Consider the following 26796-nt stretch of genomic DNA (forward strand, 5'->3'; position numbering starts at 1 on the left):
TTTGGTATCCACCTTTTGCAAGTGAATTTACACAACCATGTTTCCCTTTTCAAAAAAGGTTTTTAGATTTTTCTGTCATGGCTGCAGCTTAATTTATTTACAAAAGTGTCAACTCTAAATGCGTAACAATGGATGCCATGTATTCATTTATTGCTAAACAAATCATAAACCATCCTTTTATCTTTCACTCTGTAGAATTCATTTTTATTGAAATCATTAATTATTGTGGATTAAGGTACAGAGGTCCTGTTGGGCACACATTAAAGATCTGTTTCATGCTGTAGCTATTGATGGCTTTAATGGACATGTTCATTTGTGAAAACTTGAAAATGCTATTTGAAGAAAGTCGGTTGAAAAACTGGCTAAGCAATAGTAAGTAGTACAATACCCAAGACACCAATCTGTTACTTGGATCCATTAATGAGAATGGAAAGGTATAAGATGAGCCATGACAGTTGTATTAACGGCTGACGTGTCACTTAAGTTGTGTAAGTATGCCTTTTATTCAGACTTAAATATTCTCTGTTCATCTCTTTCGCAGACCCGGTGTCAAATGATCCATTACAAGGCAGTTCCCCCCACACAGCAGTGAGTATTGCTCTTATAAGAATACTGGGGGCATGCTGTTTAAAGAATGCTATTTCAATGTTTATACCCTGCAGCAATTCTCACCATAATTGGGGATCGCCGCCCCAGGACTGTTGAATTGACACCAGGCATGTGCTGCCACCTGTTGGGTTAATGATGCCTTTAACAAGCACATAGCATTGACGTGGCGAGTTTTGCATGTGCTCTAAATGTGTGTGTGTAATGTGTGTGTTATTAGTTCACAGGCTTCACAAATACAGCAAGACCAAAACAGAGAAAAGGGGACACTTTTAATTTTTTTATATTCCCATTCTAAAGAGTAAGAACACTGACATAATTTAGTTATTTCAATACCTGGAATGGTAGCAGTGATTATTTAAAATCAGAATAAAAAGCATGGTTGCTTTTGTTTGAACAAATGTAACTTTACAATGATTGCTGATGTAGTAGCTAGAGGTGGCACATTAATGCTCATGTTACAGCAGCACCAGCTCCTTGCCTAAGCAGATATGTAAAGAAATGTCCAATACTCACTTAAAACATCTTTGATTTCAACAACATAAAAAAATGGATTCCCACCACCAGGCAAAATTGACATTTGAGTGGAAATCTGGAAAATAATATCAATTTAAAACACAGCGGCTGGCTGTGGTTCTAGTGCCGTTCTCCTGATTCTTCTTCGGTGGGGCTGGTCTTGCGCCTGTCGATGCCCTTGTGTTCCAGGATGTGTTTGTAAGGGCAGACCGGTCTCCTGCTGCAGCCCATGTTCCTCCAGAAGAAGCACTCCCTGGAACTGTGTCACCGGGATGAGAGGTCCCGTTATTCGAGACTTTCATGTTACTCACACCAAAACCTTTCTGAGATGGGTTTATATGGCAACAGGAGGTGGTACAATCTGTGGCACCAACACAACTAATTGGTGTATTTGTAGTTTTGCCTCACTCGCCTCACTTTCCTTGTCCATATTCACTGGTCTGTCTCAAATGAAGCAGAAATTATCTACTTTCAAATGCATCTTAAAAAATTTATGTTCAGCATCTTCAGGGTTTTTTTTCTATTTAAATCCAGTTTTGGATTTGTCATTTGTCATGTTAGTTACATAATTTTTGAAAAGAAAAACAGAATGTAATTTTGGTTTTGTGCCATCTGTCCACCCCTTTTAGCTGGCTGTGTAGGTTGCAAAATGACTGGCCTTACCTCTAAACCACAAATCTCTGTAGTATACTTTTAGATCTATGCAATATGCATTAATACTAAATCAAACTTTTCTTCAGATACTGTAATGTCAGTGAGTTTGTCTTTTAGTAATGTGAAAATGTAAGTACAACCCATAACTATTGTCTTTCTCCAAATATTTGAACATTATGCGCACTTGATATGAATTGAATCAACAGGCAATAATAGTTCAGCTGCCCCAGCTGCGCCTGCTACAAGCACACTTAATTTCTGAAATTGTACCCCCTCTAATTTACATTAAATTTGTCCGACAATGACTTTTCTAATAGAATACAAAAAGGTGAACAACATGACTACTAGCTTCACAGAGTAAAAGCTGTGTGCTTGTCCAGTGGTTCCTCACCTGCTTTGGCAGTTTTCCGGCAGGTCCACAGCCTGCCTCGCCGCCTTGGACATGCCCATGTGTGTGGGGATTCTGTCTGGGTAGCGAACAGTCACCCTGGAGCCTTGGAGGTCATGGCCCTGATGATGGAAAGGGCATTTCCGTTTATTCATTTAGCGTACACTTTTATCCAAAGCCATGGACAAGTAGCGCATTTCGTAAGTGCACAGTTGTAACAGGATTATAGCGGTTAGTGGAATGGAACTGTCTGCATTTTACAAAACAACATCTAACATCTCAACCACAACGACATGGTGCCCTTAGTTAAAATGATTCATTTAGGTAGAGTTTGTAGAGAGTTTGTTTAGGGTGGAGGCATTTCCACTGGCTCACTAGGAAAGGGTGTATACAAGAAAGGCTATGACCTAACACAGCAGCATCAGAATCAGTTCAAATCCAGCTCAGGGCATTTCATACAGATCTCTCTCCCTCCCTGCTTTCCTGTCTGTCTACAACTATCCTTTCAAGAAATAAAGCCAAAAATGGCAGGGAAAAATATGATGGATTACAGGGCAAGGACGTTGAGAACATTCCCTAACAGTACTTGTTTACACAGGGCTCATATCTGGAACTATGCTCTCAACTGGATGCCTTTCTAGTCACCCATTTCCCATACGACGTTGACAAAAGACACTTACATGTAACTTCTGGATGGCAACATCACAGTGGCTCTTGCTGGTGAAATTGACAAAGGCACATCGTCTGCTATTCAGCTGCTTCACACTGTGAACCTCTCCAGCACTGCAAGAGAAGACAAGTCACCAGCTTTAAGACTGCAGCATCCATGATGCATATAAAAAAAACTGTACTAATATAACTCCATTTGGATACATTGAGAAGTGGTACATAGCTTGACTGACTCAGTGAGCTACGGGTGTGATTAGGTGGAAGTCACTCACATGCTGAACAAGTTCTTCAACATGGATTCCGTTACCGTTTGGCCCAGGTTCCCAACCCAAACAGGAAATAGTTCGCTGTCCAAACATTTAAGCAAGGCGTTAATAAAATGTAGTTAGGCTGTGTTGTCATATCTCACATCGGCAGATTCACATACTGTTCTCATTACAACTACATGAACACAAACAATAACACAGTCACTTACAGTTGTGCTTGAGGCATTTCCGGCTTGGGTTTGACTGCACTGTTTAGCTGTTGGGTCTGTGCTTTGGTTGGGGGCTGGATCTGGGGATTGGTTGGGGTTGGGGCCCGGAACCATGAGGGGGGAGAGGCAGCAGTATTCGGGTAGACTCCATTAGTAATAAACGAGGCCCCTGGGATAAGCACACAGAGCATTTGCTTATTTAGGAGTCAGGTGGCTGAGCGGTGAGGGAATCGGTCTAGTAATCCGAAGGTTGCCAGTTCGATTCCCGGTCATGCCAACTGACGTTGTGTCCTTGGGCAAGGCACTTCACCCTACTTGCCTCGGGGGGAATGTCCCTGTACTTACTGTAAGTCGCTCTGGATAAGAGCGTCTGCTAAATGACTAAATGTATTTACCATCACAGACATATTTCAAAACCTCAAGTAACACGTTTTAGATTTGACCAATACACGCTGCACTATGCGAGTCACTAGGCATATTAAAGCCTATAGTAATTATTCCAAGTAGAATAGGTTTAATACCTTCCTTCCTCTTACATGTCAAGTATGTGTCAATACAGGGGCATTGTTTTTTGAGAAATAATATTACAAGGTGCATCAAGTTTCTTTGGCAAGCCTACCAGAAATCTTTGACAGCGCCTCAAGAGCTTTCTTCACTGTGCCATGAATAATTAAGGCATTTGAGCTCTGCTCTCGAGAGTAGCCAAACTCCTGCAATATTAAAAAGGTAGTGTTCAGGTAAGAGGCAAAAGAGAGAAACGTATACCCAAATTATACAGTTTAGCAGACATTTCTCTACTGATGACTCAAATTAACCCTTGTGTTCTCTTCGGGTCATTCTGACCCATCAGTCATTGTGACCCACCGTCGTATTGCGACAACTTTTCTGCATGCAAAAACAAAGTGAAGCATTCTCTTTTAACCGTCGGGCTGTCTCAGACCCTCCACATTGCAAAGGTTAAAGAATTATTTTTATTTGTTTTTGTATTGGCTAAATTTGGGTAAACAACGATGGTTCGTTATGAACCTTTGGGTCATGTGACCCGAAGGCAGCACAAGGGTTAAACCAATTCCTCATAACAGCAGTCAAAGTCAAAGCCCCGTTCTAACACACAGTAGACCCATAAGAGTGGGTACTACTACTGACCATTAGCTGTATTATATGAACCCTCATGAGCTCCTGGGCAGCATCTACACAGGAGCTGTCTAACTGTAGGACCTCCTTAAAGGCCTGGGCAGCCTCATCATATCTCTGAAGGGGGAAACAAGCAAAGGGTTAAAGAGAGACACACAATATCCTCATTGTCTTGTGGGTATCCAGGCATGAAAGAAGAGGCTTCCTGGTTCATTACGAGGCTGCTGCATTGTGTAAGCTGGATCAATGCCAGGCCTCGGTATGCATCAGGAGGATAGGTGCCAGTTTACTAGGTAAACATTTTCAAAAGACAAGAGGGAACATCCAAGCCACGATAGACAAATCACACCTGGCAACCTACAGGCCCCGGTGACTGATAACGATACCTGCAGACCGGCCAGAGCTCTTCCCTTCCTGTAAAGGCCCTTGACCCAGCCAGGACACAAGTTGAGGGACAACTCAGCATCGGTCAACGCCCTCTCATACTCCTGCATCTTCTCGAAGCAGAAGGAACGGTTGCCAAACAACCTGGAACAGAGTGCAGAGTTGACCTCAAAATCTGGCATGTGTAGAAGATAATAACCGGTGTCTAGATTCAAATGTTACACAGTCAGAGCGCTTCTTACCTATATTCTTTGGGGTTATACTTAATTGCATCTGTAAAATACTTCACAGCCACTTCAAAACGGCCATTGCTTGCAAACTTGTTTCCCATTACTGTAAAAAAAAAAAAAAAAAAGTGGTTTTGTGGCTTTTCATTAATAATAAATCATTCATAAAAAATTGTCATCTCTTATGATTTACCGGCAAGCTCTGTACTAATTTTTTGTAAATCTTCAGACTTTGGAAAGGGCAAATTCTGTAAAAGATAAAGAAAAGTTAGAAAATTCACACATTTTAGCCAATAACAATAATGGTCTACCATGTCTGAGTTTTAAATGATTATGTTAACTTTCTGTACCTGTTTTACGCCATTCTTTTCTTCATTTGGCTTTGTTTTCAGTTGGCTGACCGGAGCTGGAATCTTCTTCTCGGTCTTATTCTCTGGCTTAGGCTTGAGTTCAAATTTACGCTTGGCTATGTCAACAGCTTTGGATATAAAACAGCTGGAGAGGTCCAGCTCTTGCTGCACAAACCATAGAGAAGACCAGTCCATATTTAAGGAGTACTTTGCTCTACCCTACTATACTCTAACACTATATATGACACTAACCACAACACAACTTAAATCTATCAATACAACTGTTGCCGCACATTTTTACCTCGCATTGCCCAGACAAGCTCTCTTTATCATCTTCATCCTCACTGGAATCCTCTTCGCTGCTGCTGCCACTGTTGCCGGAATTACTGGATGCAGCAGGTTTACTGGATGCAGCAGGTTTACTGGATGCAGCAGGTTTACTGGATGCAGCAGGTTTACTGGATGCAGCAGGTTTACTGGATGCAGCAGGTTTACTGGATGCAGCAGGTTTACTGGATGCAGCAGGTTTACTGGATGCAGCAGGTTTACTGGATGAAGCAGGTTTACTGGATGCAGCAGGTTTACTGGATGCAGCAGGTATACTGGATGCAGCAGGTATACTGGATGCAGCAGGTATACTGGATGCAGCAGGTATACTGGATGCAGCAGGTATACTAGATGCAGCTGGTTTATTAGATGCAGCTGGTTTTTCTTGTGCTTCTGTAGCAGTGGTCTCTTTAGAATTCTTAAGTACACCTTTACCCTCCGCCACCTTACACTGCGTGTCATCATTATTATCCTGTCAAAATATGTTTTTCATTCAAACAATGCTCCAAGGTTACTGGGAAACAGACATTGGTAGAAAGAGACAGATGACTAACCTCTAACAAACGTTCTGTGTTAAGTTTTAGTTTATCCGATTTCTCTAGGCGTCTTCTCTCCCTTTGTCTCTGTTGGGCAGACATTTTTTAATTGTACTTTTCCCACTTGCTTAAATAATTTGCTTGTAATCAACCGGCAAACCTCGGGATTTTGACAGTGAAACTCACCAATTTTCTAAGCCGCTTTTTCTCTGCTCTCTCCTTGCTTTTCTCCTCCTCTTCTAATAGTTTAAAATGCTACCGAAAGCACAACAAAAGTTCAGTCAGGTCAGCATATATAATTGTCTTCTCTTTCATTATTTGTATTTGTATTAAAGCACTCACAGTTTCAGCTGAATATGTGGTGGTGGAGAGCACTGTGGTTTCGGGTTTCTTTTGCCGCCTGACTGTAGGCCTGGTCGACAGTTTTTTGGCCAAGAACTCTTTGGAAACTCCACAGTACACACTCGTAGGGACGTCATCGTTTGGTCTGCCGTCATCATATTCATAACCCCCCTGCAGGTAACAGATATTGTTGTGCTCATCTAAACCTGCAAATCAGAATAGATTTCACTCAGTGATATGTTATGAGGTTATAAGCAGGTTATAAGAAGATTCTTTGTGACAGGACAAAAACAATAGGAATAGCAAATAAAGGGGGGAACTAGTTCCCCCAGACATAAAAGTAAAAGGCTATACTGATACTAGTAAACACGAGTATACAGTGGGTGGAAAAGACTTCAGAACCTAACGAGACAATGAATAATGATCATCAAAATGTTGCCCAATGACAAAATTCACAACTTATCAGCGGTGTTAATAATGGGGATGAGTATAGCAGTTTGACTGCAGATCAGAAGGTAGTATGTTCAAATCTTCCCTATACATTGATTTCTATAAAACTGTCTACTAAAATGACTAAATTATTACATCACTGCAGACAGTCATCATGACACGTTTGTGTGCATCATTAATGTTCAAGTACTGCTTCTTACCAAGAAGTCCAATTCTTACATCTCGGCCTTTAGATTCTTCATGTGCAATTTCCAAGACTGTTTCCTGTCATGAGAAAAACAGGTCATTTAATTACATGTATTTTCATAACACAATGAGCAGGCACATGAACAATGAGAAAAAACGCTGTTGGGAAGGGAGTGGAGGGGCATATAGGGACAGGCATAGTAACACACACACAATGAACAATATACATATGTACAAAGTTTGTACATACCAAACTTGCATTATGTATCAGTTTCTAGCTTCTGATACAGCTGTGCAAATGGCATTGTAAACATATGGCAGTTGTGCAAAAATGGGGAGCCGCAAGACTGCGACGCACGTCCTACTCGTCGTCATATCTCTGTACTACACGCTTGACGCTGGGAAGTCTCCGTTGTGATTACATTGAGAGCAGAACATTTATCTTCCCTACCTGTAGGCCTAGTCGTGACAGGTGTTCACTACGAGTCTAACTATTCTAGCACATGTTAGTACGAGTCTAACATGTTGTTTAATTGTAACTTGTTTAACTACATGCTCTTATGTTTCTTCCCATTGGCACTTATTTGCTTTCCACAATGTATGCTTCATGTTTTGGCTACACACAATGTTTTGGGGCTATCTCGTTGTTTATGATCATTGGCCTATGCACTTTTGTAAAGCTCTCTCTAAGAAGTCGCTTTGGATAAACGCGTTTGCTAAGTTAAATGAATAAATGTAATGTAACTATACATCCTCGCGACATTTGTTTTTGTTTCTTTAAGAAGTTCAAAACACCATCACGACTTGCGAAAAACATTCAATTTCCTTAAATATCCTTGACAATCATGAACTGATTCATTTCCGCGTTCGATCACAAATATTTATTGGGCCTAGGGTTGCCGTGAGCTTCTACTAAAGTTACGTTGCAGTAACTCTAGTAGCTTGACTAAACCAAACAAAAAAACGAATTTGGTACTTACGACCATGCGGAGGTCAGCGTCGTCTACAAGGAAAAATAGACATTGCAAACATGTATAAATCAACTTCAGGTTAAGCCATCTACAATCAAAACACACTAGAGCTAGCCTACAGTACCACATTAGCAAAATACTGAAAAATCGTTAATACTGGCATTTTAGTGGCATCCAAACTTTAAAAACACTCAACCCACCAACACTTAAATAAGTCAGCTAAGTTAGCATTTCCTCAATCTAAGCTAAACCTGCCTATTTTTTGCTTAGCAACTTTGTACCAAACAAAATAAATACATTCGCTTACCTGGTTCCACTTGTCTAAATCTAGCCATATTTAACGACGGCTATATCTTTAGGATATATAATACGACTGAATTTAAAGTAATTAAGTTAACAAAATCATATTGTTTAATGTTACGGGCTTCCACTCCACAGCGTCGATGTTGGACTTTGAACTTATTAGCTACTAGTTGGCTAGCTAAAAACTTACTGAACACATGAGCCAACTCTTCTTCAATGGAATCGACTTTACGAAATGCATTTGCTGCCACCTATCAACGTGGAGTGGCAAGTACATGACTGAATGTAGACAACTAATCTCTGCAAAATATAGGCTACTGACCACATTTTTGATATAACATGCAACAATTTGAAAGAGTTTAAAGATATATTTTATGTATTATAACATATATAATTGTATATCTTCAGACTTGCCTTCAAATGGGAGATACAGGTGTGACAAGAGCAAACTATCCTTCGATGGCCTTGCCCACTACAGGCCCACTTGCCTCTCAACTGGAGGTGTCAAGAACAAACGTGGCCTTCACTGCAGGGAAGTCTTCCTGATGGGAAGAAAACTGCTCACTCCAACATCTATACCAATAGGTGTTGAACAGCAGATCCCTGTTGAACTCCTGCTTCCCGACTTTACTCAGTGACCATCTTAGCAAGTATAACAGCCAGTATGGAGTAGAGAAGCTTGAAGATCATTAGCCAGCTTCTGGTTCAAGTATGCAGAATTATTTTACATGGTATCCCTCATGATAAGCCCCATAGTGCAATATTTAATGTTTGCTATCAATGGCATCAACAGAATCTGAAAATGCAGTTCCTTCAAGGAGGGCAATGGCCACCTCCAGCTCACACCCTGGCCTTCCCAAGCAGAGGAAAGGTGAACAGAAGTCTGGATCCATTGAGGATCCCCAGGGCCTCACCTCACATCCCATCACCGTTAAGAGACCTCAGGAAGGGGGAGAAGAACCACAGGTTTGCCCAGGCAACGTGGGTGACAAGAGAGAAACCTTCATGGTGGAATTGTTTCTGTTCAATGATAAGCTATCTACTTTGCATGAGGAACATGAAAGTATTGATACGCAGCAATTGATAACGACTGACCGATGTTACTTTTTGCAATACACCCACAAAGTCCTCTGAAAGTGTCTTGTTTGAATTTTTTATTTCAAACAGTATCATCATTAACATTTTATATTCCAGTTATAGACACACAAACCAACATCACTGCTCATCTTTGAGAATGTTTTTTGATTCTATGATTTCTTAAAATGTCAACAACTGCATATACACATTATACAACAGTCAAGCATATTATTAGTCATTACAAATGCAAACAAAACATTAGTAACATTATACAATATAAATATAATTCTTCACATTCATCACATAAGCATCGGTTTGGAAGACAGCATTTTAACCAACCACCAATCAAGGTGTAGTTAAACTTAATGCAAGTGTGATATTTATGCATATATTAATACAATTGTATTAATTTATTTGGTATATATATATAAAAGGAAATGGAACACCACCAAATAATTATAATGACAATACCACAACTGGCTCTAGACTTACAGTATATTAAAGGACTTTTGTGCTGTAGTAGAAATTATTCAGTGCTTATTATGTTAAGTAAACTGTAAATAAAAATAAATAATCAAATGACACTGACACTCTGTCACTTACTTTATACACTGTCACATTAACATATTCAGTATTATTTGTATTCTATATTATTATTGTTTTATATATATTGTAACTTTATTTCATATTATATTGTATTTTTTATTTTATTGTATAGCTCTGCCAGTAGTTTATTTTATTTTGTTGTACATTTTCTACATTTTCTTTTAGTTCATTATGTTTAAATGTTCACTGCTTGCACCTGCCCACCAAAGTAAATTCCTTGTTTGTGACCACTTACTAGGCGATTAAACTAAATTCTGATTCTGAAATGGGCTGAATTGATATTGTTAACAATTAGTATCGTACCAGTCCTGTGGTATAATTTTCACAGGATAAGAATTTCGTGCCTAGACTATGGACTTGTTTGTCCGTTGGATTTCATTTTATTCCTCTCCCTGTCTTACCTCATCTTTCGCCTGTCTCTCTGCTACTGAAACACCAACATTTCCTTGCATAAGGATCAAACAGTATTATCTCTCTGTATATATATATAGAAACATAATTATCAGAACAAGCCAAAAAAATAAACATTCCTATCATTCTGACAACCATAACTTTATAGTTATGGTATTTGCCTGTTTTAAACTTTTACAAGTTTAAGACAGGTATTCTTAGCTCGAATAAGCTTATTTCAACTACTAGCCAATGAACATCTTGAAAAGCAATATTGAAATATTGTAAAAGTGACTGAATGAACTCAGTCACAAACTTAACCTATATTAATTAATACATTTTCAGCTAAAATAAAAATTGGACCCTCAAGGGAGTCATGGACCTTCAAGATGTGCAAGCTTGTCAAGGCCATATGGGTGAAACAATTACACAAACTTCCTTTCAGCAAGAGACTGGGCCCTAACAAATATCACCATTCACCTAATATGATCCAAACGTATTTCATGACCAAACAGTCAACCCTGAGACAAACTAACGCATTTACCACATCCCAGTGGCGACAACATACACTTGTGGAAATGTGACACCTTTTATGCTCAAAGTCCTAAAATAGACCGAACCAACCTGTGGAAAAGTGTGAGGGGAGATTCTTCCATGAACTACTCTATGATCCTCCCATGACGCACAGAGAAGGCAATGAGTCTGTGGTAGAGGCCCCCCAGGAGCACTATGGCCCCCAGCACAATGCCACAGATGAGGCTGAAGGCCCAGCGGGGCCCCAAAATGGTGTACACCTGTGAGACAAACACAGGGCCCAAGGTCCGGGCCCCGCTGCCTGAAGCAGTCAGCCAGCCCATGTACATACCCTGGAGACAGAAACACACCGTCAGGGATTGGGCCATGGTCAACATGGAACACCAGATACGTTTTAATAATGGTACATGTATGCAGTGGAAAATGAACACCTGAATTCAATTCCACTTTAGTTGCATGTGAAAGCCCCATTTATCTCAAATGACCGTGTGTCTCATTCAGAAACACTGTCGCTTCAGTTGCATGAATGGGCCGGAATGCTAAAAATGCTTACACACGAGTCTCAATCTAAATCTAGATCAAATATGGCTCACTGTAACAGTGTTAGCTTTCTCTATAAGTCAATGGGTTGTATTCAAAATGGCAATTGTACTCAAAATGGCCTTCCTTACCTGTGGCTTTGGGCCTAAGACTTTGGAGTAGAGTGTGTAGGACATAGCGTTGCAGGCTGGGTAACCCACCCCTATGAGGACATCTGAGGCGATGTATTGGGCCAGGTGGATGGCCGGGGTGTACTGGCACCAAGTCTGCTCGGCCGGACAGCCAGTGGGCTCAAAGGAGCTATTGGAGGGCGGGGTGGGTGTAAGGGTCTCTAGGGACAGTGTTTTGTTCTTGAGATCTTTCAGGAGAAAATACACACACACAAGAAGCCGATAATGCAAAACCTGCTGTGAACAAGAAAGGTCTTTGGGGTCGTGAAAGGTTACCATTAAGGGGTCATTACCTGCCCATTGGATTTTGGGGTACTGGTTCCCCCATGGGAGGAGCATGAAGAAGCCGCACAATATGATGATCAAGCCTCCTAGTAGCACAGGTCTGTCTCCAGCCCTGGAAAAACGACAACACGCCATGTTCGAATCAAGCCTGATTAAGTTGGCATCATGGAGAAATTAACATTGATTGTAATGAAACACATGCAGGTATAGGTCCTCAGTGAGTACGTTGAAAAAACCTTTGTGAGATCATCTTCACGGCTATAAACACAAAGATGGACTCAACGCCGATTAAGGAGATGATCAGGCCATTGTACAGAATTGCATCCTTCCTGGTCCAGGCGAACATGTCCATAGACAGAGGGGTCGAGATGCTATCAAACGCAAAACACCAAGACTGTAAGCAGACCCTTCACAGGTGATCATAAAACATAAAACTCTCAAACTACTGAGGCGTCTGTTCATGCATGCATTAGAATTTATAAACGGCCTTTAAAAAGTTGCCAGAATAGTACGCACGTCTCAAAGACCGCGAAGATAAACATGATGACGAAAAAGAGGATGTTGGAGGTCAACACGGCGATTTGGTCGATATCCTCGACCGTCTCCTGGCTCACGTCCACATGTTCTACAAAAGAGGGGGACATATTACCGTTTATACACACACAGAATCAGAAAGCTTCCATTTCTGAACTGTACCTTAAAAAAACAACAACAACAAAAAACACATACCTTCTGACACATAATTGATGGATCGGATGTGTCTCCCGCTATCGTCAACCCGGTGTTCCCTGCAGCACAGAAATAACTATAAAGCCTGCAGCCCCAAACCCATGGAGTGCAAACTACAGACCCATGGATCAAAAGCAAAGTCAGATGAACCTGGGTGACCTTGACCATATTTATTTAAAACTGACCTTAAGACCAATACAACAAGCAGGATATTGATGACCCCAAAGCCTGCAGCCAACAGAGCTGGGGCCGTGTACATGTTGAACTGGAGGTCGATGATCTTCACATTGACACCCTGCTCACCAATGAAGGACAACCCTGCCTGCAAAGCTGAAACAACAACCATCCTCAGAGTGGGAGACGATGACTTTCAGTCTGTGCTTTGTCTGTAGTCAGAGTCAAATAGAACTTCCTTTTTTACAACGCAATTTCCTGCCTGAAAAAGAATAATTTTGGGACAGTCAAACGAATCTAGTCTTGGGGCGCCCTGGTAGTTCACCGGATAAGTTCGCACACCGTATAGGCTACGGCCCTACCGCAGTGGTCCGGTCTTGAATCCGGCACAGGACCCTTGCTGCATGTCATCCCTTCTCTCTCCCCCTGCATTTCCTGTCCCCTCTACACTGTCTATATGAAAAATAATAAAGGCAGAAATGCCCCTAAAAAATATCTTCCAACTCATTTTAATGAGTCTAATCTTGCTGTCAAGTTATCTGGGTGTGACTTTTATGCTGGATGCTACTAGTGTTGCGCGATCATCCGCTAATCAGCGAATCACCTGACGCTCATCAACTCAGTGCCTTTTGTACGCTGGATGCTATTGGTATTGTGCGACCATTCACTAATTTGTCTCAACACTTGCTGGGCACTAACAAGTCAGATCCCGAGTCGTACCTGGTCCCAGGATGAAGCCCAAGGCCTGGCAGGCACTCATGTTAGCCATAGCCCCGGTCCTCTCCTTCAGAGACGTGGCCCCAGCCACGTAGGACCTCACCACCGCCACATTACCTACACAGCACACAGGGACCACTCAGCATGCTTACGGTATGCATTCTCAGCAGACTACATGGTGAAAAGGGAAAGTGTTGCATATCCATCGAGCTTCTGACATGAGAGAAAACGAAATTGTCACCATTTTGACCATGACCAATGATCGACATACCTGCACCGAAGCCTACAAAGGCTCGAGCCATAAGCATGTGGATCTTGTTCTCGGTGGAGGGCAGGTAGACGTACGAGTAGTAGATGTTGGCAAAGACGTTGATGCATATGGAGCAGACCAGAGGCTCTCTCCTGGGCCTGTAATTGGACCACAGGCCAAACAGTGGAGATGCCAGCATCTGGCCCAAACTGTAGGCTGCCACCACCCAGCCCAGGAAACTGGCGTTTGCGGTGCTGTCGATCTGGGCATGGGAGAAGATGCCATTTTACTGTGTATAAACATACCGGCCAATGGTGGTCCAAAACTTGTCTGTGGTGTAGTCACCAGTTGGTAGGTGACAAGATACAAGTAAAACCAACTGCAGTCTTTTGCTAATCCAGATAAGTCAGCACATACTGCTTAGGCGGTTTGGATTAACTTAATTAAGTTAATCTTAATGATTTTAACTAAGAACAACTATTCAAAATAATTTATTTTCAGTAGCCTATGTTGTGACCAGGGGTGTTCCTTTATGCAAAATGTTAAACTTTTTTTGGGGTCAAATACTTAATACATGTTTGTTCTTTAAATATTTCATACATCAAGTACTTGTGTGTTCATTTATCAGATGCTTTCATCCAAAGCTACATACTTTTATCCACTGTACAATATAAAGAAAGATTTGGCCTTATTAGACACCATGTCAATTAAGGCTAGGTTCTCCGTCACTTACAGTGAACCCTTACCTTCTGCAGATAGGGCCATAATGATGTTATGACAATTGTGAAACCTGTAAGCAAATGTGGTACATAGTGAATAGAAAAAATATGGATAACAGGTGTGTGTGTGAATCTGGCATTGTGTCATAGTTCTTAATTTCACATCCTGTTCTTCGTTGTGTACTGGGCTTGCATGAACATGCTTCGTATGAAATAATAATTTGCTTACCAACACTGCTGAGGAACATCGTAAAGTACATGACTCGAATAGACCGCCACCTACTCTTGTAGTCATCCCCTTGACAGTCATCACTGAAGAATAATAACGAAAAGCTGAGACGTTTCTTTAAAGTAATAGCAAAAAAACTATATTACAATATTTTGGTCATTGGTGATGGTGGCTGAACAGATAATATTTTTTCAGGCGTAATGAGGTCAAGGATGATAACGTTCATTAACCTACCTCCTGGAATCATCTTTCAGCAATGGAGTGTTCTCTTCTGAATCCACAAGTTGAGACATTGTTGGTAACAACCAAAAGATACTATAGTAATCGAGTTTACATATAGTTCTCTACACTGGCATAAATGATAACTGATTAGTCCATTATCCTACTAAACATAAATTGAGCTTCATCCTATCAGCTGACAACAAGCTTGCTTGTGCCAAGTCTAGCTCTCCGTACGAAACGAAAAACACTAACTTAAATGTCACGCAAGAATGTGTTCGTCGCCGTAGCCTACCAAACTGATTGATTTCAGAAGCAAGCCATGACAGATCTGTGACTATTTACAATGCAGACGGCTCATGTGATTCTTAACTCTGTAACTAAGCTTCCGTACAATTCTTCCTCTACAATACACACGAAATAAATAGTCTGCCTTTCTTTACAGCGCCCCCTACATGCTACGCGAGCGACATCCCGGCAATATTTCGTCTCAAACACTGAAATTAACATACATTGGGAAGTCTTCTTGCTTTATATGTAGGCCTAGGCTACTTATGATCAAATCACCAAGCCCTGTTCTAAAGTAAATAAAGACCCTTCCTACTGTAGTGGATCCATTTCTTTCCCAGAAATTGTGGTTTTAGCTTTCACTTTCACTCGTTCTCCTTGCATCCTAACATTCAGCAAGGTCGAGATTCGCCTGTCCTTTGGAATAATCTACAATTTTCCTAAACGTGTTTTTATTTATTTACCGGATTAAGGTTGATAAAAGATTTGAACAGATTGTTTTTTCAGTAAATTTTGGTGGGTAGTGTGAATTGCCGCACTGTTTTTCGTGCTCAAGTAAGATTATTTTTACACCCGAATACACCTGCATTAGAATATACTTAAAACGAAAGTGAAATAAACCCCTGCTAAATGTTGCATTGCTTTGCCTATATTTAGCTGATAAATGTAGCATTTTATACTTTGCATTTCATTTTTAGATATGAAGCCGCATGGATTGGTTGCTTTCTATGCGACTTTGACTACCGCTGCCGGTGAGTAATCCACGCGGTAGGCTATTGGCTACCTGTTCTAGCAGGGCTCTTGCCTAGTCTATTGAAAAGAACAAAGACTCAGTTATAATCAGCGTCTAAGCATACTTCTTTTAGTGTGGAGTTGTGCGCGTAAAGCCGCTCTTACAGGTCGCCTAGAGCTATGATTAAAACGATCTATCCACAGTCAAACAGGTGTGTCAGGAGAGGCTTGTTGGTGGAAGGGCCTACCACGTGGAGACGTTAATGAGGAAACGTTGTCTAATAATAATCTGTATAACCCCTGACTAAGAACTGTTAGGAAATTGATTACTTATGAAGTCCCTTTTGTTCTCTGTCAGCAATCACGCTTTCGGCCCCTAAAGATGGAATCTCGGCCAGGCTGGGTCATGAGGCCAGCCTACCTTGCTGGGTCACCCCAGCCACAAATGCAGAGGACATGGAAGTACGATGGTACCAGACCTTTGACAACCCAGTCCTACTTTACAGAGACAAGAAGATTCAGAAAACCCCAATCCAAGCAGAGTATGTGGGTCGGACATCCTTTGGACACTGGACCCCAAGATCAGAGGGGCTAAGGGAGGGGGATTTGACCCTAAAGCTGACTAATGTAACTCTAAATGATGAAGGAGAGTATACATGCTATGCTAGCCAAAGTGCAGGCTATGACAATGAGAAAGTTCGTCTCACTGTAACCGGTGAGTAAAATTGTATTTACAGTCTGCTGTCTTCCCTTTGGCTTTGACTGACTCCCAGTTTTTACTCTCTCTCTCTCTCTCTCTCTCTCTCTCTCTCTCTCTCTCTCTCTCTCTCTCTCTCTCTCTCTCTCTCTCTCTGTCTCTCTGTCTCTCTCTCTCTGTCTCTCTCTCTCTGTCTCTCTCTCTCTCTCTCTCTCTCTCTCTCTCTCTCTTTGTATGTCAGTAATTGGGACTCCCCCTCTCCTCTCTGTGGTGCGGACAACATCTGGCTCTGTCAACGTGAGCTGTGAGTCTCACGGTTGGCATCCCCAGCCCAGGCTGCAGTGGTCAGATGGGCAGCAGTCTCTGGCCCCTCAGAGCCTGAGCTACAGCGGGGATGACCAGGGTCTGGTGGGGGTCCACAGCTGGCTCGTCTCCAGCTCACCATGGGTCTCCTGCTCTCTGAGTCTGTCTCCAGAGGAGGAGCGGGAGGGGAGAGTAGATCTGAAAAGCATACCAGGTACATGGGAGAAACTTTTGGTATTGATACTGACATTTAGTGTGTTTGCATGAGTACTTTTTGCGTTTAAAAAACGTGTTCACCTTAGCTAAAGATGTCCCGTCTGGAGGTTGGAAGACTGCATTCATCATCCTCCTAGTTTTGTTGATACTCACTGCCATAGGAGTACTGCTGTACATCAAAAAGAAAGGTGAAATGCTTTACTTTTTACTGATGTGTATTTGTACAATGTTTTATATTCCAACAAGTATCAGAATTTCTTTTACTAGCGCTGATGATCGGAATATTTTGATACTTTTTTCTCTCGAATTTTAACAATGGCTAATCACGTGGGTAAAATGTATTCCACATGATCACATTTCTCACATTCATAAAACAGTATTTCCCCAGTTAGTTACTTTGTTGTCTACCTTCTGTGCAAGCCACATCTGATTCCATTTTGTAATCTCATTGTAGATATGATTAAAGGTATTGTAAGAGGGACAGATATGGATGAGGTGGACAAACATGCAGGTAATCATATAAAAAAAAAAAAATTTCATTTCATTTGACACTGATCATGTTTAGATCTTTCTAACGTAATCTATGCACCAGTTAGTTACAACATGTTATCCTGTTTAGATGGACAAACCATTTTAACTCCAGGTAGGCAATCTCTATATCTCTTTCATGAAGATCAAAGTCCATATTTGCAGAATCGTAACATTTTCCATCTTTCGCTCACAAGTTCCAACAAATCTAACAAAGCTTGTATTCCTACAGTTGTCATTGAGAACACAAACTGTGCAGCTCTGGATGATATGAAGAAACATGGAGGTAATCATTTAAAAATATTGACAGTTCCATTAATCTGAAGGTGATTATGACTTGATTTTGCTAAGATAATATTTGTGTTTGTATTCAACAGTGGACATCACATTAGATAGGAGCACAGTGCTTCCTCACCTGAAAGTTTCTAAGGATGGTAAAATGGTGAGGGACAGTACAGATGTACTGTGTAGTGAGGAGGAGTGGTTCAGTCAACGCACCTTTATACTGGGAGAACCAGGCTTCTCTTCTGGGTGTGCATACTGGGAAGTATGGTTTGGAGCCAATGAAACGGACCTCAAAGAATCCTGGTGGGTTGGACTGGCAAGTGAGACCGTCAAGCAGCAAGGTCATGATGTACCATTCACCCCATCAGCTGGCTTTTGGTTCCTGTCTTCAGAGAAAGGGAAAGGGATTAAGGTTCATGCAGAGACCAGCACTATATGTTTTGTCACACAGAGACCTGAAATCCTAGGGGTGTATTTGGACTATGACAAAGGAGAGGTCTCCTTTTACGATGTCAAAGATCAGAAACTTATTGCCACTTTAGCTACAAAGTTCACAGAGAAGGTTTTTCCACTTTTCAACCCAGGTAAAGATGACGTAGCCCCTTTAAGGATAATAGCCATACCTACAGGTCCCAAGGCTGGACAGGAGACTGAGAATAGTCCTGATGAAATACACTCAAAACAGTCAGATGTTCCACCTGAAACCAAATCTAAATCTGAGCAAGACGTAGAGCTTGAAACTGAGGTTTCCCCCCTTTTAAAACCAACGCAATCTGAAAAGGATAAAAACTGTACAAGTGATCTTGTCAGTGAAGAGTGTGAGACAAAGACAGGCAGTGTTTAGCTATACACACAGGCAGTGTCCATTGGTACGTCATGTTCAGATGAGAGTCCATAACCTGACAATTATCAGGCTTCTAAAAGCCAGAATATGTCAGAGAAACATGTCTAATCAATTACCAGGATGACACTAAATAGACACCATCAAGAACCGAGGTCCTATTAAATTGTTATTCTCTACCTGTATTGGTCAGTTCTCATCCAAACTCATCAAAGTGACATGAAATGATTCAAACGTTTCTGAAGAAACATCTCAATACTCAAAAAAATAAAAAATGCTCCAAGAACGCTAAAATCCAAAAGTAGGTCATACACAGCACACGTTTCCCCTGCTCTAAAGGAGGGGCAGTTTGGCAGCTAGCTCCACATTACTACAGCCAACACTTGACTTGGTGATCTTAATCTATGGAAACCCATTTCATGAAGCTCTTGACAATTATTGTGCAGACAAGGCTTGAAGGGTAATATTGTTATGGACACAGTTACCCAACACTTGTTCTGACTTTTACAATTTGTAAAGCTTTGAACTGTACAAACCACATATGTTGATTAAGCTTTGTTTCCTTTTCACTTGTTTTTAATTGTAAAACACTGTATTGTAATGCGATTGTTTCTAATTAGTGATAAAGGCAAGTACATTTATAATGTAATTGAAATTAAATGGTTCCTAATCAGATTTCACAGAATATTTGCATGGTGAAATGTATGTTAGTACAGTCTTGTGTGTTTTTGTTAAGCTACAGTACATTTTTGTGTTTGTATATATGTATATTTCAATTGTACACTCCTGCGCAAAAGGTGTGGTCAGGAGAGGAAGACGAGTAACACAGACAATGCATGCCTTCTCAACCAGTAGCCATGCTAGGACTTTTTTTGAGGTGTGTGTAGTTGCTTTTTATTCATTTCAAATGATTAAAAAAAGAAATCTAGCAGTATACAGAGTAACTGTCAGTTCTTACCAGTGTTGGTTCCACACTCCACATAAACAAATTAGCCGACTCATTATTCAACCGTGATATCCCTACCTAATAAGGAAAAAGTTGTTTAGCAAAAAGTAATATTGTTATGGAATCGGCTACTCAACACTGGTTTCGACTTGAAACAAAACATCTTTCAGTATATACTGCAACATTGTTAATGTTGATTCAAGCTTGATTGTTTTGCTTATTACCTGTCAGTCAAATTCAATAGTTCTTGTTTTACTAAATATTTGCCAGGCAACATTTATTTTGGTACAATCTTTTGTGTTTTGATTAAGCTACAGTTGTTTTGGGGTGTTACAACCATTTACTTTCCTGTTTAAGAAAACCCTTCAAAATGTTGTACACTTTAATAAGTACTATTTACAATATGTACACCAATAGCACAATATCAACTTTATAACCACTATTTTGTTTAAAATGTCAAAGCTGATTAGTAAGTATGTACAATGTAACCAATAAGACCATATGTTGTTTGTAAAAGAATAATAATAAAAAAGAAACAAGTTCAAGTATGCGTGCCTTATTTCATACTAGTTTGACTACAGCCATGGTACAGAGGTATGTGTGTGAATCAGTTCACATGGCGTCATGATCTGAATACTTCGGTCAATACACTTGAATACAGTCAGCCATGACGGTGATGGTTAGGGTAACACGCCAGTCAGTTATCAATATCCAACACAGAAACTGTACAGTTCAAAAGGTGTGTCACTAAATGACACCCGGGCTAATACTACAGGGATGTTTAGGGTCTCCTTCTATCTTTGTACACACAGCCACGTAAAACACTGACATTTGGTCTTCATCTTTCAGGTCGAGGTCGACGCTCATCTTCACTCCAGCACTCACCGTCTTCTCTTCCCAATCGCTTAAGAGAGTTTAGTTTGATTCTAAACATGGGACAAAGTGGCCTAACACGAAGCACCAGGGTTTTCCAAAGCCTACAAACACTTCAACTCAATTTCCCTCCCCTACATAACTGCACGATACTGCATTTGTGTCTGATAAATTAACGGAATAAGTCCACACGCGTCATCTCTCCCAAGGTCCAGCACTGGGTCTGATCTGGATACTGTAGATGTGGGTCTTTCATGTCATCGATTCCTGACCTGCCCCATTCCAGTTCCCCCCCCCCCCCCCCCCCCCCCCCAAGTCTCTGCCTGGCTCTCTAGCAGGCAGCGCCCCCCTGTCCAGCACTCTCCCTCCTGCCCTGCTTCTTCAGCAGCTGAATGCGGTTGTGGCAGTAGAACTTGATGGCTCTCCAGTCCCGCTGGTTGCTGACCAGCAGGGGGCAGAGCTGCAGGCAGCGCTCGCAGTCGGCCTTGGCCGGGACGCGCAGCTCCACGATGTTCCTGTTCAGGTGCGTCTCCACGGCCACGCGCTCCGCCTCCGACCAGGGGCGTTTCAGCACGCCGCGCTTCCCTGAGAACACACGGCAGAGCGGACATGTGGATGGAGGGATGGATGACACAAACCTAACATTTCTGAAGCAAATGAAGGCATATGGGCGTACCCCCGATTGACAGGATAAATGCCACTTGGACTTAATTATCAACATTCTTTCAGGCTAGTATAATATGGCTTCATGCCCTACACCGTAGGTCAAACAACAGGCAAAATTATAATATTAACGTCTTCTCGTGGATACTTAACCAAAGTGTCTAAAGTGCAGATGATGTGCAGACCGTACCTGACTTGGGCTGGACGCTCCTCCTCTTGTGGGCTCCTGGTAGTGAAGGGTTGACAGACGAGGGAGGGGGGCCTCTCCTCTTCCGGGGGGGGCGGCCCGGCCCCTTCTTCTTCACCACTTCCGTCTTCTCCTTCGCCTCTTTCTCGGCCTCCCCCTCCGAGTCGTCCGAGAAGGAGTCGGCAGAGTTGCCGGACATCACTGGAAGACAGACGCGACGAAAGAGAGATGAGAAGGGAAGAAGAGGAAAGAGAGAGCACGTAGGGCTTCACATCCTAAAGAACATTACATAAACACACATTGTCATCATAGGCATAATCCTCCATTTTAATCCCTTCCACAGTCCCGGACAAACTCGACCGTCTAGACTAGCGCGAGACCATATTAACTAAGCATTGCACTCCTAGTTCCCTCAAGTAAACGTTGCGACGCTAAGCGCTCCCTCACCGTCCAGCTCCAGACATATGTGCTGCAGGCTCATCCCCCTGAACAGCACGCCCTCCCTCTCCCCGTACAGCACCACCCGGCCCACGCGCCCCATCAGCGCCGGGTCGCGGCCTATCGTGGCGCAGGTCTGCGTCACGTGGTACTCGGCCTGCAGGAAGTCCTCCAGGCGCTTGGCGGCGGCGCCCCCCGGCGGGCCCTGGCCCTCCCCCTCCTCCAGGAGCAGCAGCTGGGTGAGGATGGCCACCTGGCGCCGCGCCCGCGTCTGGGTCAGCGCTGCGGGGTTCTTGGCGCCGCTAGCCCGCGCCATGTTGCGCAGCATGTCGGTGCCCCGGAGGGGAGTGGCGGGGGAGTGGTAGGGCCGGGAGAAGATGTAGGGGCTGTGGGGGTCCACGCCCACGTTGGGACTGGTGTGGAGGAGGAGGTCCAGGCAGGGCTCGCAGTGCGGGGGGAGGATGAGGGGCTGGATGCGGCCGCGCTTGCCCAGGACTCCGGCGCGCGGGAGGTGGCAGAGCACCTGGCGCTCGAAGGGGGAGAGGTGGACCTCCAGGCCTGTGGGGGGGCCGCCGGAGGAGTTGGCCTGGCCAGAGCCGGAGGTCTGGGGGGTGGCGCGCTTGCGGTAGTCCTGGATGGTGAGCTTGGCTACCTCGCACTCGCGGTGGCGGTTGTAGAGGATGAGGAGCGCCAGGCTGGAGTGGCAGAGCAGGCGCCAGGCCTCGGCCGAGCTGGAGGAGCGAGTCAGGGACAGGAAGGAGGAGTGCTGCTGCCGGCGGAGGTAGAGAACCAGGCAGGAGAGAGAGGAGAGGAGCGGGGGCATGTGGTGTCTGTGGGAGCTGGGGGAAAAAAGACAGGCAGACAGGTTAGGCCTCCAAATCACCGTGGACACCTCAAACATTTAGTTTACTCAACCCCACAAAAAAGGGTACCAGACAGTTCTGGTAAAAAATTTAAAAGCCTTCAGATTTCACATAAAAATATATAAACAATACTAGTACAATATTCGATCTGTATTGGTCAAATCGTATTTCCCCGTACCTCGCCATCTCTCCATTCTTGTCCTCGGGACTCTCCCCGCCTTCCTCCCCCTCTCCTCCGCTCAGCTCCAGCTCCTCCTCGTCCGGTTCCACTTCAGGGTCAGGGGTTGGAGGAGGAGCCATCTCTTCCTTCTCCTCCTCTTTCTGCTGCGGCGGCGGCGGCGGCGGCGGCGGCGGCTGCTCCTCCTTCTCCTTCTTCATCCTGCGGCCCCTCCTGGGCGGGGGCGGGGGGGAAGGGCTCTTCACCCTTGGCGCCGCCGCGGCGGTGGCGGAGGCGGAGGAGGCGGCTCGCTTGGGCGGCGGCGGGCCGGTGCCTTTCTTGGAGGCGGCGGCCGGAGCGGCGGAAGGCGGGGAGAGCGACAGCGAGAAGGAGACTGCGCCGGCGCGAGCGGCCGGCGAGTCCCTCTCTCTCTCCCGGGAGAAGAGGGGGGGAGGGGCAGGGGGCGGGGCGGAGGAGGAAGGCTGGGGCACGGCGAAGGAGTGGCCGTGGTTGGCGGCGGCGGCGGCGGCGGGGGCAGAGGAGGAGGAGGGGTGCGGATGAGCCGAGGCGGAGGTGTGCGTGTGGAGGTGCGCCAGCTCCATGGCCGCCCTGACCTCCGGCTGGTTGGCATGGTGCTTCTCCAGGTGGCGGGCCAGGGAGCGGTAGTGGCGGCCGCAGTAGGGGCAGTGCTGCCGCCGGCTCACCGTGGCGGCGCTGGAGCTGCCGATGTTGATGTTGATGTTGTTGTTGATGTTGGTGGTGGGCGGGGCCAGGGCGGCGGGGGGGGCGACGGCGGCGGGGGGTTGGGGCCGGGAGGCGGCGACAGGGGCCGCGGCGGGGGCCGGGCGGGTGAAGGACGAGCAGGGGCGCCCGGGGCCTCTGGGGTTCGCCGGGCTCTTCTTCTTGGCGGGGACGGCGGTGGCCAGCTTGCGTTTCTTGCGGCGGCGGAGGTGCATGCGCCCCCTCATCTCCTCCAGCTCCTCCTCCTCGTCGTCGTCATCGTCGTCGTCCTCCTCCTCCTCCTCGTCCTCCTCGCGGTCGGAGTCGCTGGGTTCGGAGTGGGTGAGCGGAGAGGAGGAGGGAGAGAGGGACCAGGAGGGGGTGAGGTAGTCGGAGACAGAGAGGGAGAGTGGATGTGGGCCCGCCTCTTCCTCCTGTGAAGACACGGGCGGAAGAATAGAACACACGTCACACAAACGGCCTCGCAAGCAAACGCTCCCAGCAACAGCAATATCAAGGGTTGATCGTCACCATGGCGTTCTCTCCCCAGTCTGTCAGGCTGTAGTCCACCGTGATCTCCTCCCCCTTGGCGATGTCGCGGATCGCTATGACGACCAGGCGCACCTGGCTCCCACAGTGCACCTCTCGGATCCTGCAGTTGGGCGGAGGGTGGAAGAGCACGGGGCCACGCACCCCGCTGGCCCCCTCCTCCCCCAGCTCCGACACACTGGACCAGACACACATTACCATCATCCATTATATTCAACATCCAAGCCTTTAACAAAGACCAAAACGGACTTAAATCCGTGTAACAAATATGTTAAAATCGTTCCTCTACCAAGAGCCTCCTCGACCACTCCCACTCTGCCAGTGATGCTTTTAGCATAATAGTGATCATAGTTCCGGGTGCTTTAACACGTCTGCTACTAAACACGTCCTTTATTTTGGAGTGCAAGACCCACGGGTCTTGGGGGGAGGGGGTCGTTCCTCTCTCTCACCAGATCTGGGAGGGGTCTGCGAGGTAGTAGGGGCTGCCTGGCGGAGGGAGCCTGTCCTCAGCTCCTTCTGGGTACTGTCCATCACCTACGAGAGATCACACACACACACACATCAGGGTATGGTCACACATTCCACACTGTGTACACGCTATTAAAATGCTACATGCTACAGTAGAAAGAATGATGGAGGGTTTGGAAGAGTCAAGTTTGAATTGCAGTCAGGAGCGGGAATGGTTGGCGAATGGTTGTTATACTGCGTAGGGCAAGATGGAGAGTGACAGAGACTCAAATCATTGTGTGCGTTTCCAGTACCGGGGCTGTAGCTGTGTTCCGACAGACTCTCCTCCTCCTCATCCTCTGTCACATAAGCCCGGTCACACACCTTCACTGGCGTCCCCTTCCGTTTTCTCCCACACACCCGCCTGCACAGCCACACCAGGGGGATTGTTTAATGAAAGAAAACATTTAGAGCACCGCTGATATGAACAGGAAAAGGTCAAATTCGTATTCACTTTTTAGGAGAAAGATGCCTATAGCTCGTTTTCCCCACTGGATTTAATACTTGACGCAAAATTATGTTTTAACGGCATGGCAGCAAATGTGTTCATATATCTCTACTACCCAGATGGAGATAATATGTCAGACACATTCATGCAATTAATACCTACAATCGGGGACTGAATTAAAGGGTTTCTTGAAAGGCAACCATATTGTGGACCTAGTTAAATAGGCCACAGTGCTGGCTATATACATGATTGTTTTATTATCACAGGCCATTTATATACATGCTCTTTTCCCAAATATTCAAGACTTTCTGTTACATGTTGTTGATCGCACCCTTACTGTACCCACTAATGTATTAGCATCTCATCGGGAACCCTGCTGTATTGGTCTAGTCCGTACATCCCTCATCCACTATAGTTCAGATACTGTAGCTCTTGTCACAATGGCCACAATGTGCATTTTATTCAGCATTAATAGCATTGTTAAATAGCAGTGAAAATATCAAACTCCACATCTGGATAAAGGCCAATTAGACTTTCACTGACAAAATCCGATGGAATCACTAAACCTTGATAACCAGCTAACGTTAACCAACTTCTCTAGATAGCCCTGGCTAACCTGATCAATGACTTACTGCAAGTACCTACTGTAGCAGCTAGCCAGCTAGCAATGCGAAGATGGCTAGCTAGCTAGCTAATTAAATAAAAGACAGCGCACTTACAACTGGCTTCCTCCCAAAACAAAGATCCTAAGCCTACTACTTATTAACGGTCACTGGAGAGGGACAGCTGATCTTAGCTGGCAAAATCCTAACTGAGAGGTCCTAAAGGAAAAAAAATCACTTTTCCATTTTCTAACGTTAAATTCGCACACGCGGATTGAAGCCTGGTAACTAAACAAACGTGCACCACGCTCATCAGTGCGTACAGTGTTAGTTGTTTTTTTATACACCGGTAAATAATAAATAGCCAACTGTAGGCCGTTGGGTGATGTATTTCTTACCCCCGGGGCGGCGGAGGTTTGCTCCCATCGCCGTCGCTGTCGAGGGTCGGTGGCTCCCGGTAGTCAAAAGGCGACCGTACGTTCTCCGCCATTAGGACAGCTTCCCTACCTCTATCTCCGGTATAGAACTCAACGCGCATGTGCATTTATGCTGGATTTTAGTTTATGATAAAATGGGGTATATTGCTATTTATAAAGAACACGATTGATATGGCCCACCAGAAGGGAGAAAAGCCTTTGGCACAAACATCTGGAATATGCTAAATTGGAGTCCATGGATGGATAAAGCTACCTTTTTGTCATCCAAAAATGATAGTGAAGCACTTGTGTGGAGACACCTCAGTTTAATCAGCAGTGAAAATCCAAATAATTTATAGGTGATATTGATTGATATTCAC

At 44.2% G+C, this 26796-nt stretch overlaps 4 protein-coding genes across 6 annotated transcripts; 1 reads left to right on the forward strand and 3 right to left on the reverse strand.

The window, feature by feature from the left end:
* Window positions 1-865: 865 nt before the first annotated feature.
* LOC136967912 (uncharacterized) lies at window positions 866-8692 on the reverse strand. Its single transcript, XM_067261911.1, has 18 exons — window positions 8523-8692; window positions 8225-8247; window positions 7259-7322; window positions 6609-6814; window positions 6453-6521; window positions 6285-6353; window positions 5705-6202; window positions 5404-5568; window positions 5247-5301; window positions 5069-5159; window positions 4829-4970; window positions 4455-4559; window positions 3928-4018; window positions 3309-3477; window positions 3106-3180; window positions 2845-2947; window positions 2168-2286; window positions 866-1381 (listed from the first exon to the last, which is right to left on the reverse strand). Exons 1-18 carry the CDS (start codon window positions 8548-8550, stop codon window positions 1243-1245), a joined length of 2211 nt encoding a protein of 736 aa, XP_067118012.1. The 5' UTR covers window positions 8551-8692; the 3' UTR covers window positions 866-1242.
* Window positions 8693-9694: 1002 nt separating this feature from the next.
* Window positions 9695-15409, reverse strand: mfsd8 (major facilitator superfamily domain containing 8). The gene is made up of 12 exons (XM_067261402.1): window positions 15173-15409; window positions 14939-15021; window positions 14737-14780; window positions 14012-14252; window positions 13744-13857; window positions 13035-13179; window positions 12850-12908; window positions 12637-12745; window positions 12357-12491; window positions 12129-12232; window positions 11797-12023; window positions 9695-11457 (listed from the first exon to the last, which is right to left on the reverse strand). The coding sequence occupies exons 1-12, from the start codon at window positions 15229-15231 to the stop codon at window positions 11251-11253; spliced, it is 1527 nt and encodes a 508-aa protein (XP_067117503.1). The 5' UTR covers window positions 15232-15409; the 3' UTR covers window positions 9695-11250.
* A 427-nt stretch (window positions 15410-15836) lies between these two features.
* Window positions 15837-20486, forward strand: LOC136967696 (butyrophilin subfamily 1 member A1-like). Of its 3 annotated transcripts, none has more exons than XM_067261585.1 (8): window positions 15837-16197; window positions 16536-16892; window positions 17116-17391; window positions 17480-17581; window positions 17848-17904; window positions 18013-18036; window positions 18154-18207; window positions 18299-20486. In XM_067261585.1, exons 1-8 carry the CDS (start codon window positions 16146-16148, stop codon window positions 19048-19050), a joined length of 1674 nt encoding a protein of 557 aa, XP_067117686.1. In that variant the 5' UTR covers window positions 15837-16145; the 3' UTR covers window positions 19051-20486. The 3 variants fall into 3 exon arrangements, with proteins under 3 accessions (XP_067117686.1, XP_067117687.1, XP_067117688.1); XM_067261586.1 differs by having other exon boundaries at window positions 17486-17581; XM_067261587.1 differs by lacking the exon at window positions 17480-17581.
* A 711-nt stretch (window positions 20487-21197) lies between these two features.
* On the reverse strand, window positions 21198-26497 carry LOC136967382 (uncharacterized). The gene is made up of 8 exons (XM_067261148.1): window positions 26399-26497; window positions 25205-25314; window positions 24893-24977; window positions 24426-24621; window positions 23196-24328; window positions 22164-22993; window positions 21720-21917; window positions 21198-21451 (listed from the first exon to the last, which is right to left on the reverse strand). Exons 1-8 carry the CDS (start codon window positions 26488-26490, stop codon window positions 21198-21200), a joined length of 2898 nt encoding a protein of 965 aa, XP_067117249.1. The 5' UTR covers window positions 26491-26497.
* Between the last annotated feature and the right edge of the window lie 299 nt (window positions 26498-26796).

Source organism: Osmerus mordax, chromosome 23, assembly GCF_038355195.1.
Source record: "Osmerus mordax isolate fOsmMor3 chromosome 23, fOsmMor3.pri, whole genome shotgun sequence".
Lineage (NCBI taxonomy): Eukaryota > Metazoa > Chordata > Actinopteri > Osmeriformes > Osmeridae > Osmerus > Osmerus mordax.

What these genes read in the sequence shown, in the direction of transcription:
- LOC136967912 (XM_067261911.1), bottom strand. Translation starts at nt 8,550, where the DNA reads ATGGCTAGATTTAGACAAGTGGAACCAG. An exon ending in ACGCTGACCTCCGCATGGTC is followed by an intron (nt 7,323 to 8,224) that starts GTAAGTACCAAA and finishes TTCTCATGACAG; the next exon opens with GAAACAGTCTTGGAAATTGC. An exon ending in GCTTGTCTGGGCAATGCGAG is followed by an intron (nt 5,569 to 5,704) that starts GTAAAAATGTGC and finishes TGGTTTGTGCAG; the next exon opens with CAAGAGCTGGACCTCTCCAG.
- mfsd8 (XM_067261402.1), bottom strand. Translation starts at nt 15,231, where the DNA reads ATGTCTCAACTTGTGGATTCAGAAGAGAACACTCCATTGCTGAAAGAT. An exon ending in TATGGCCCTATCTGCAGAAG is followed by an intron (nt 14,253 to 14,736) that starts GTAAGGGTTCAC and finishes TCCCATGCCCAG; the next exon opens with ATCGACAGCACCGCAAACGC. An exon ending in ATCTTCGCGGTCTTTGAGAC is followed by an intron (nt 12,492 to 12,636) that starts GTGCGTACTATT and finishes TGCGTTTGATAG; the next exon opens with CATCTCGACCCCTCTGTCTA.
- LOC136967696 (XM_067261585.1), top strand. Translation starts at nt 16,146, where the DNA reads ATGAAGCCGCATGGATTGGTTGCTTTCTATGCGACTTTGACTACCGCT. An exon ending in GACTTTGACTACCGCTGCCG is followed by an intron (nt 16,198 to 16,535) that starts GTGAGTAATCCA and finishes GTTCTCTGTCAG; the next exon opens with CAATCACGCTTTCGGCCCCT. An exon ending in TGAGGTGGACAAACATGCAG is followed by an intron (nt 17,905 to 18,012) that starts GTAATCATATAA and finishes TATCCTGTTTAG; the next exon opens with ATGGACAAACCATTTTAACT.
- LOC136967382 (XM_067261148.1), bottom strand. Translation starts at nt 26,490, where the DNA reads ATGGCGGAGAACGTACGGTCGCCTTTTGACTACCGGGAGCCACCGACC. An exon ending in AAGAATGGAGAGATGGCGAG is followed by an intron (nt 22,994 to 23,195) that starts GTACGGGGAAAT and finishes TTTTTCCCCCAG; the next exon opens with CTCCCACAGACACCACATGC. An exon ending in GAGCGTCCAGCCCAAGTCAG is followed by an intron (nt 21,452 to 21,719) that starts GTACGGTCTGCA and finishes GTGTGTTCTCAG; the next exon opens with GGAAGCGCGGCGTGCTGAAA.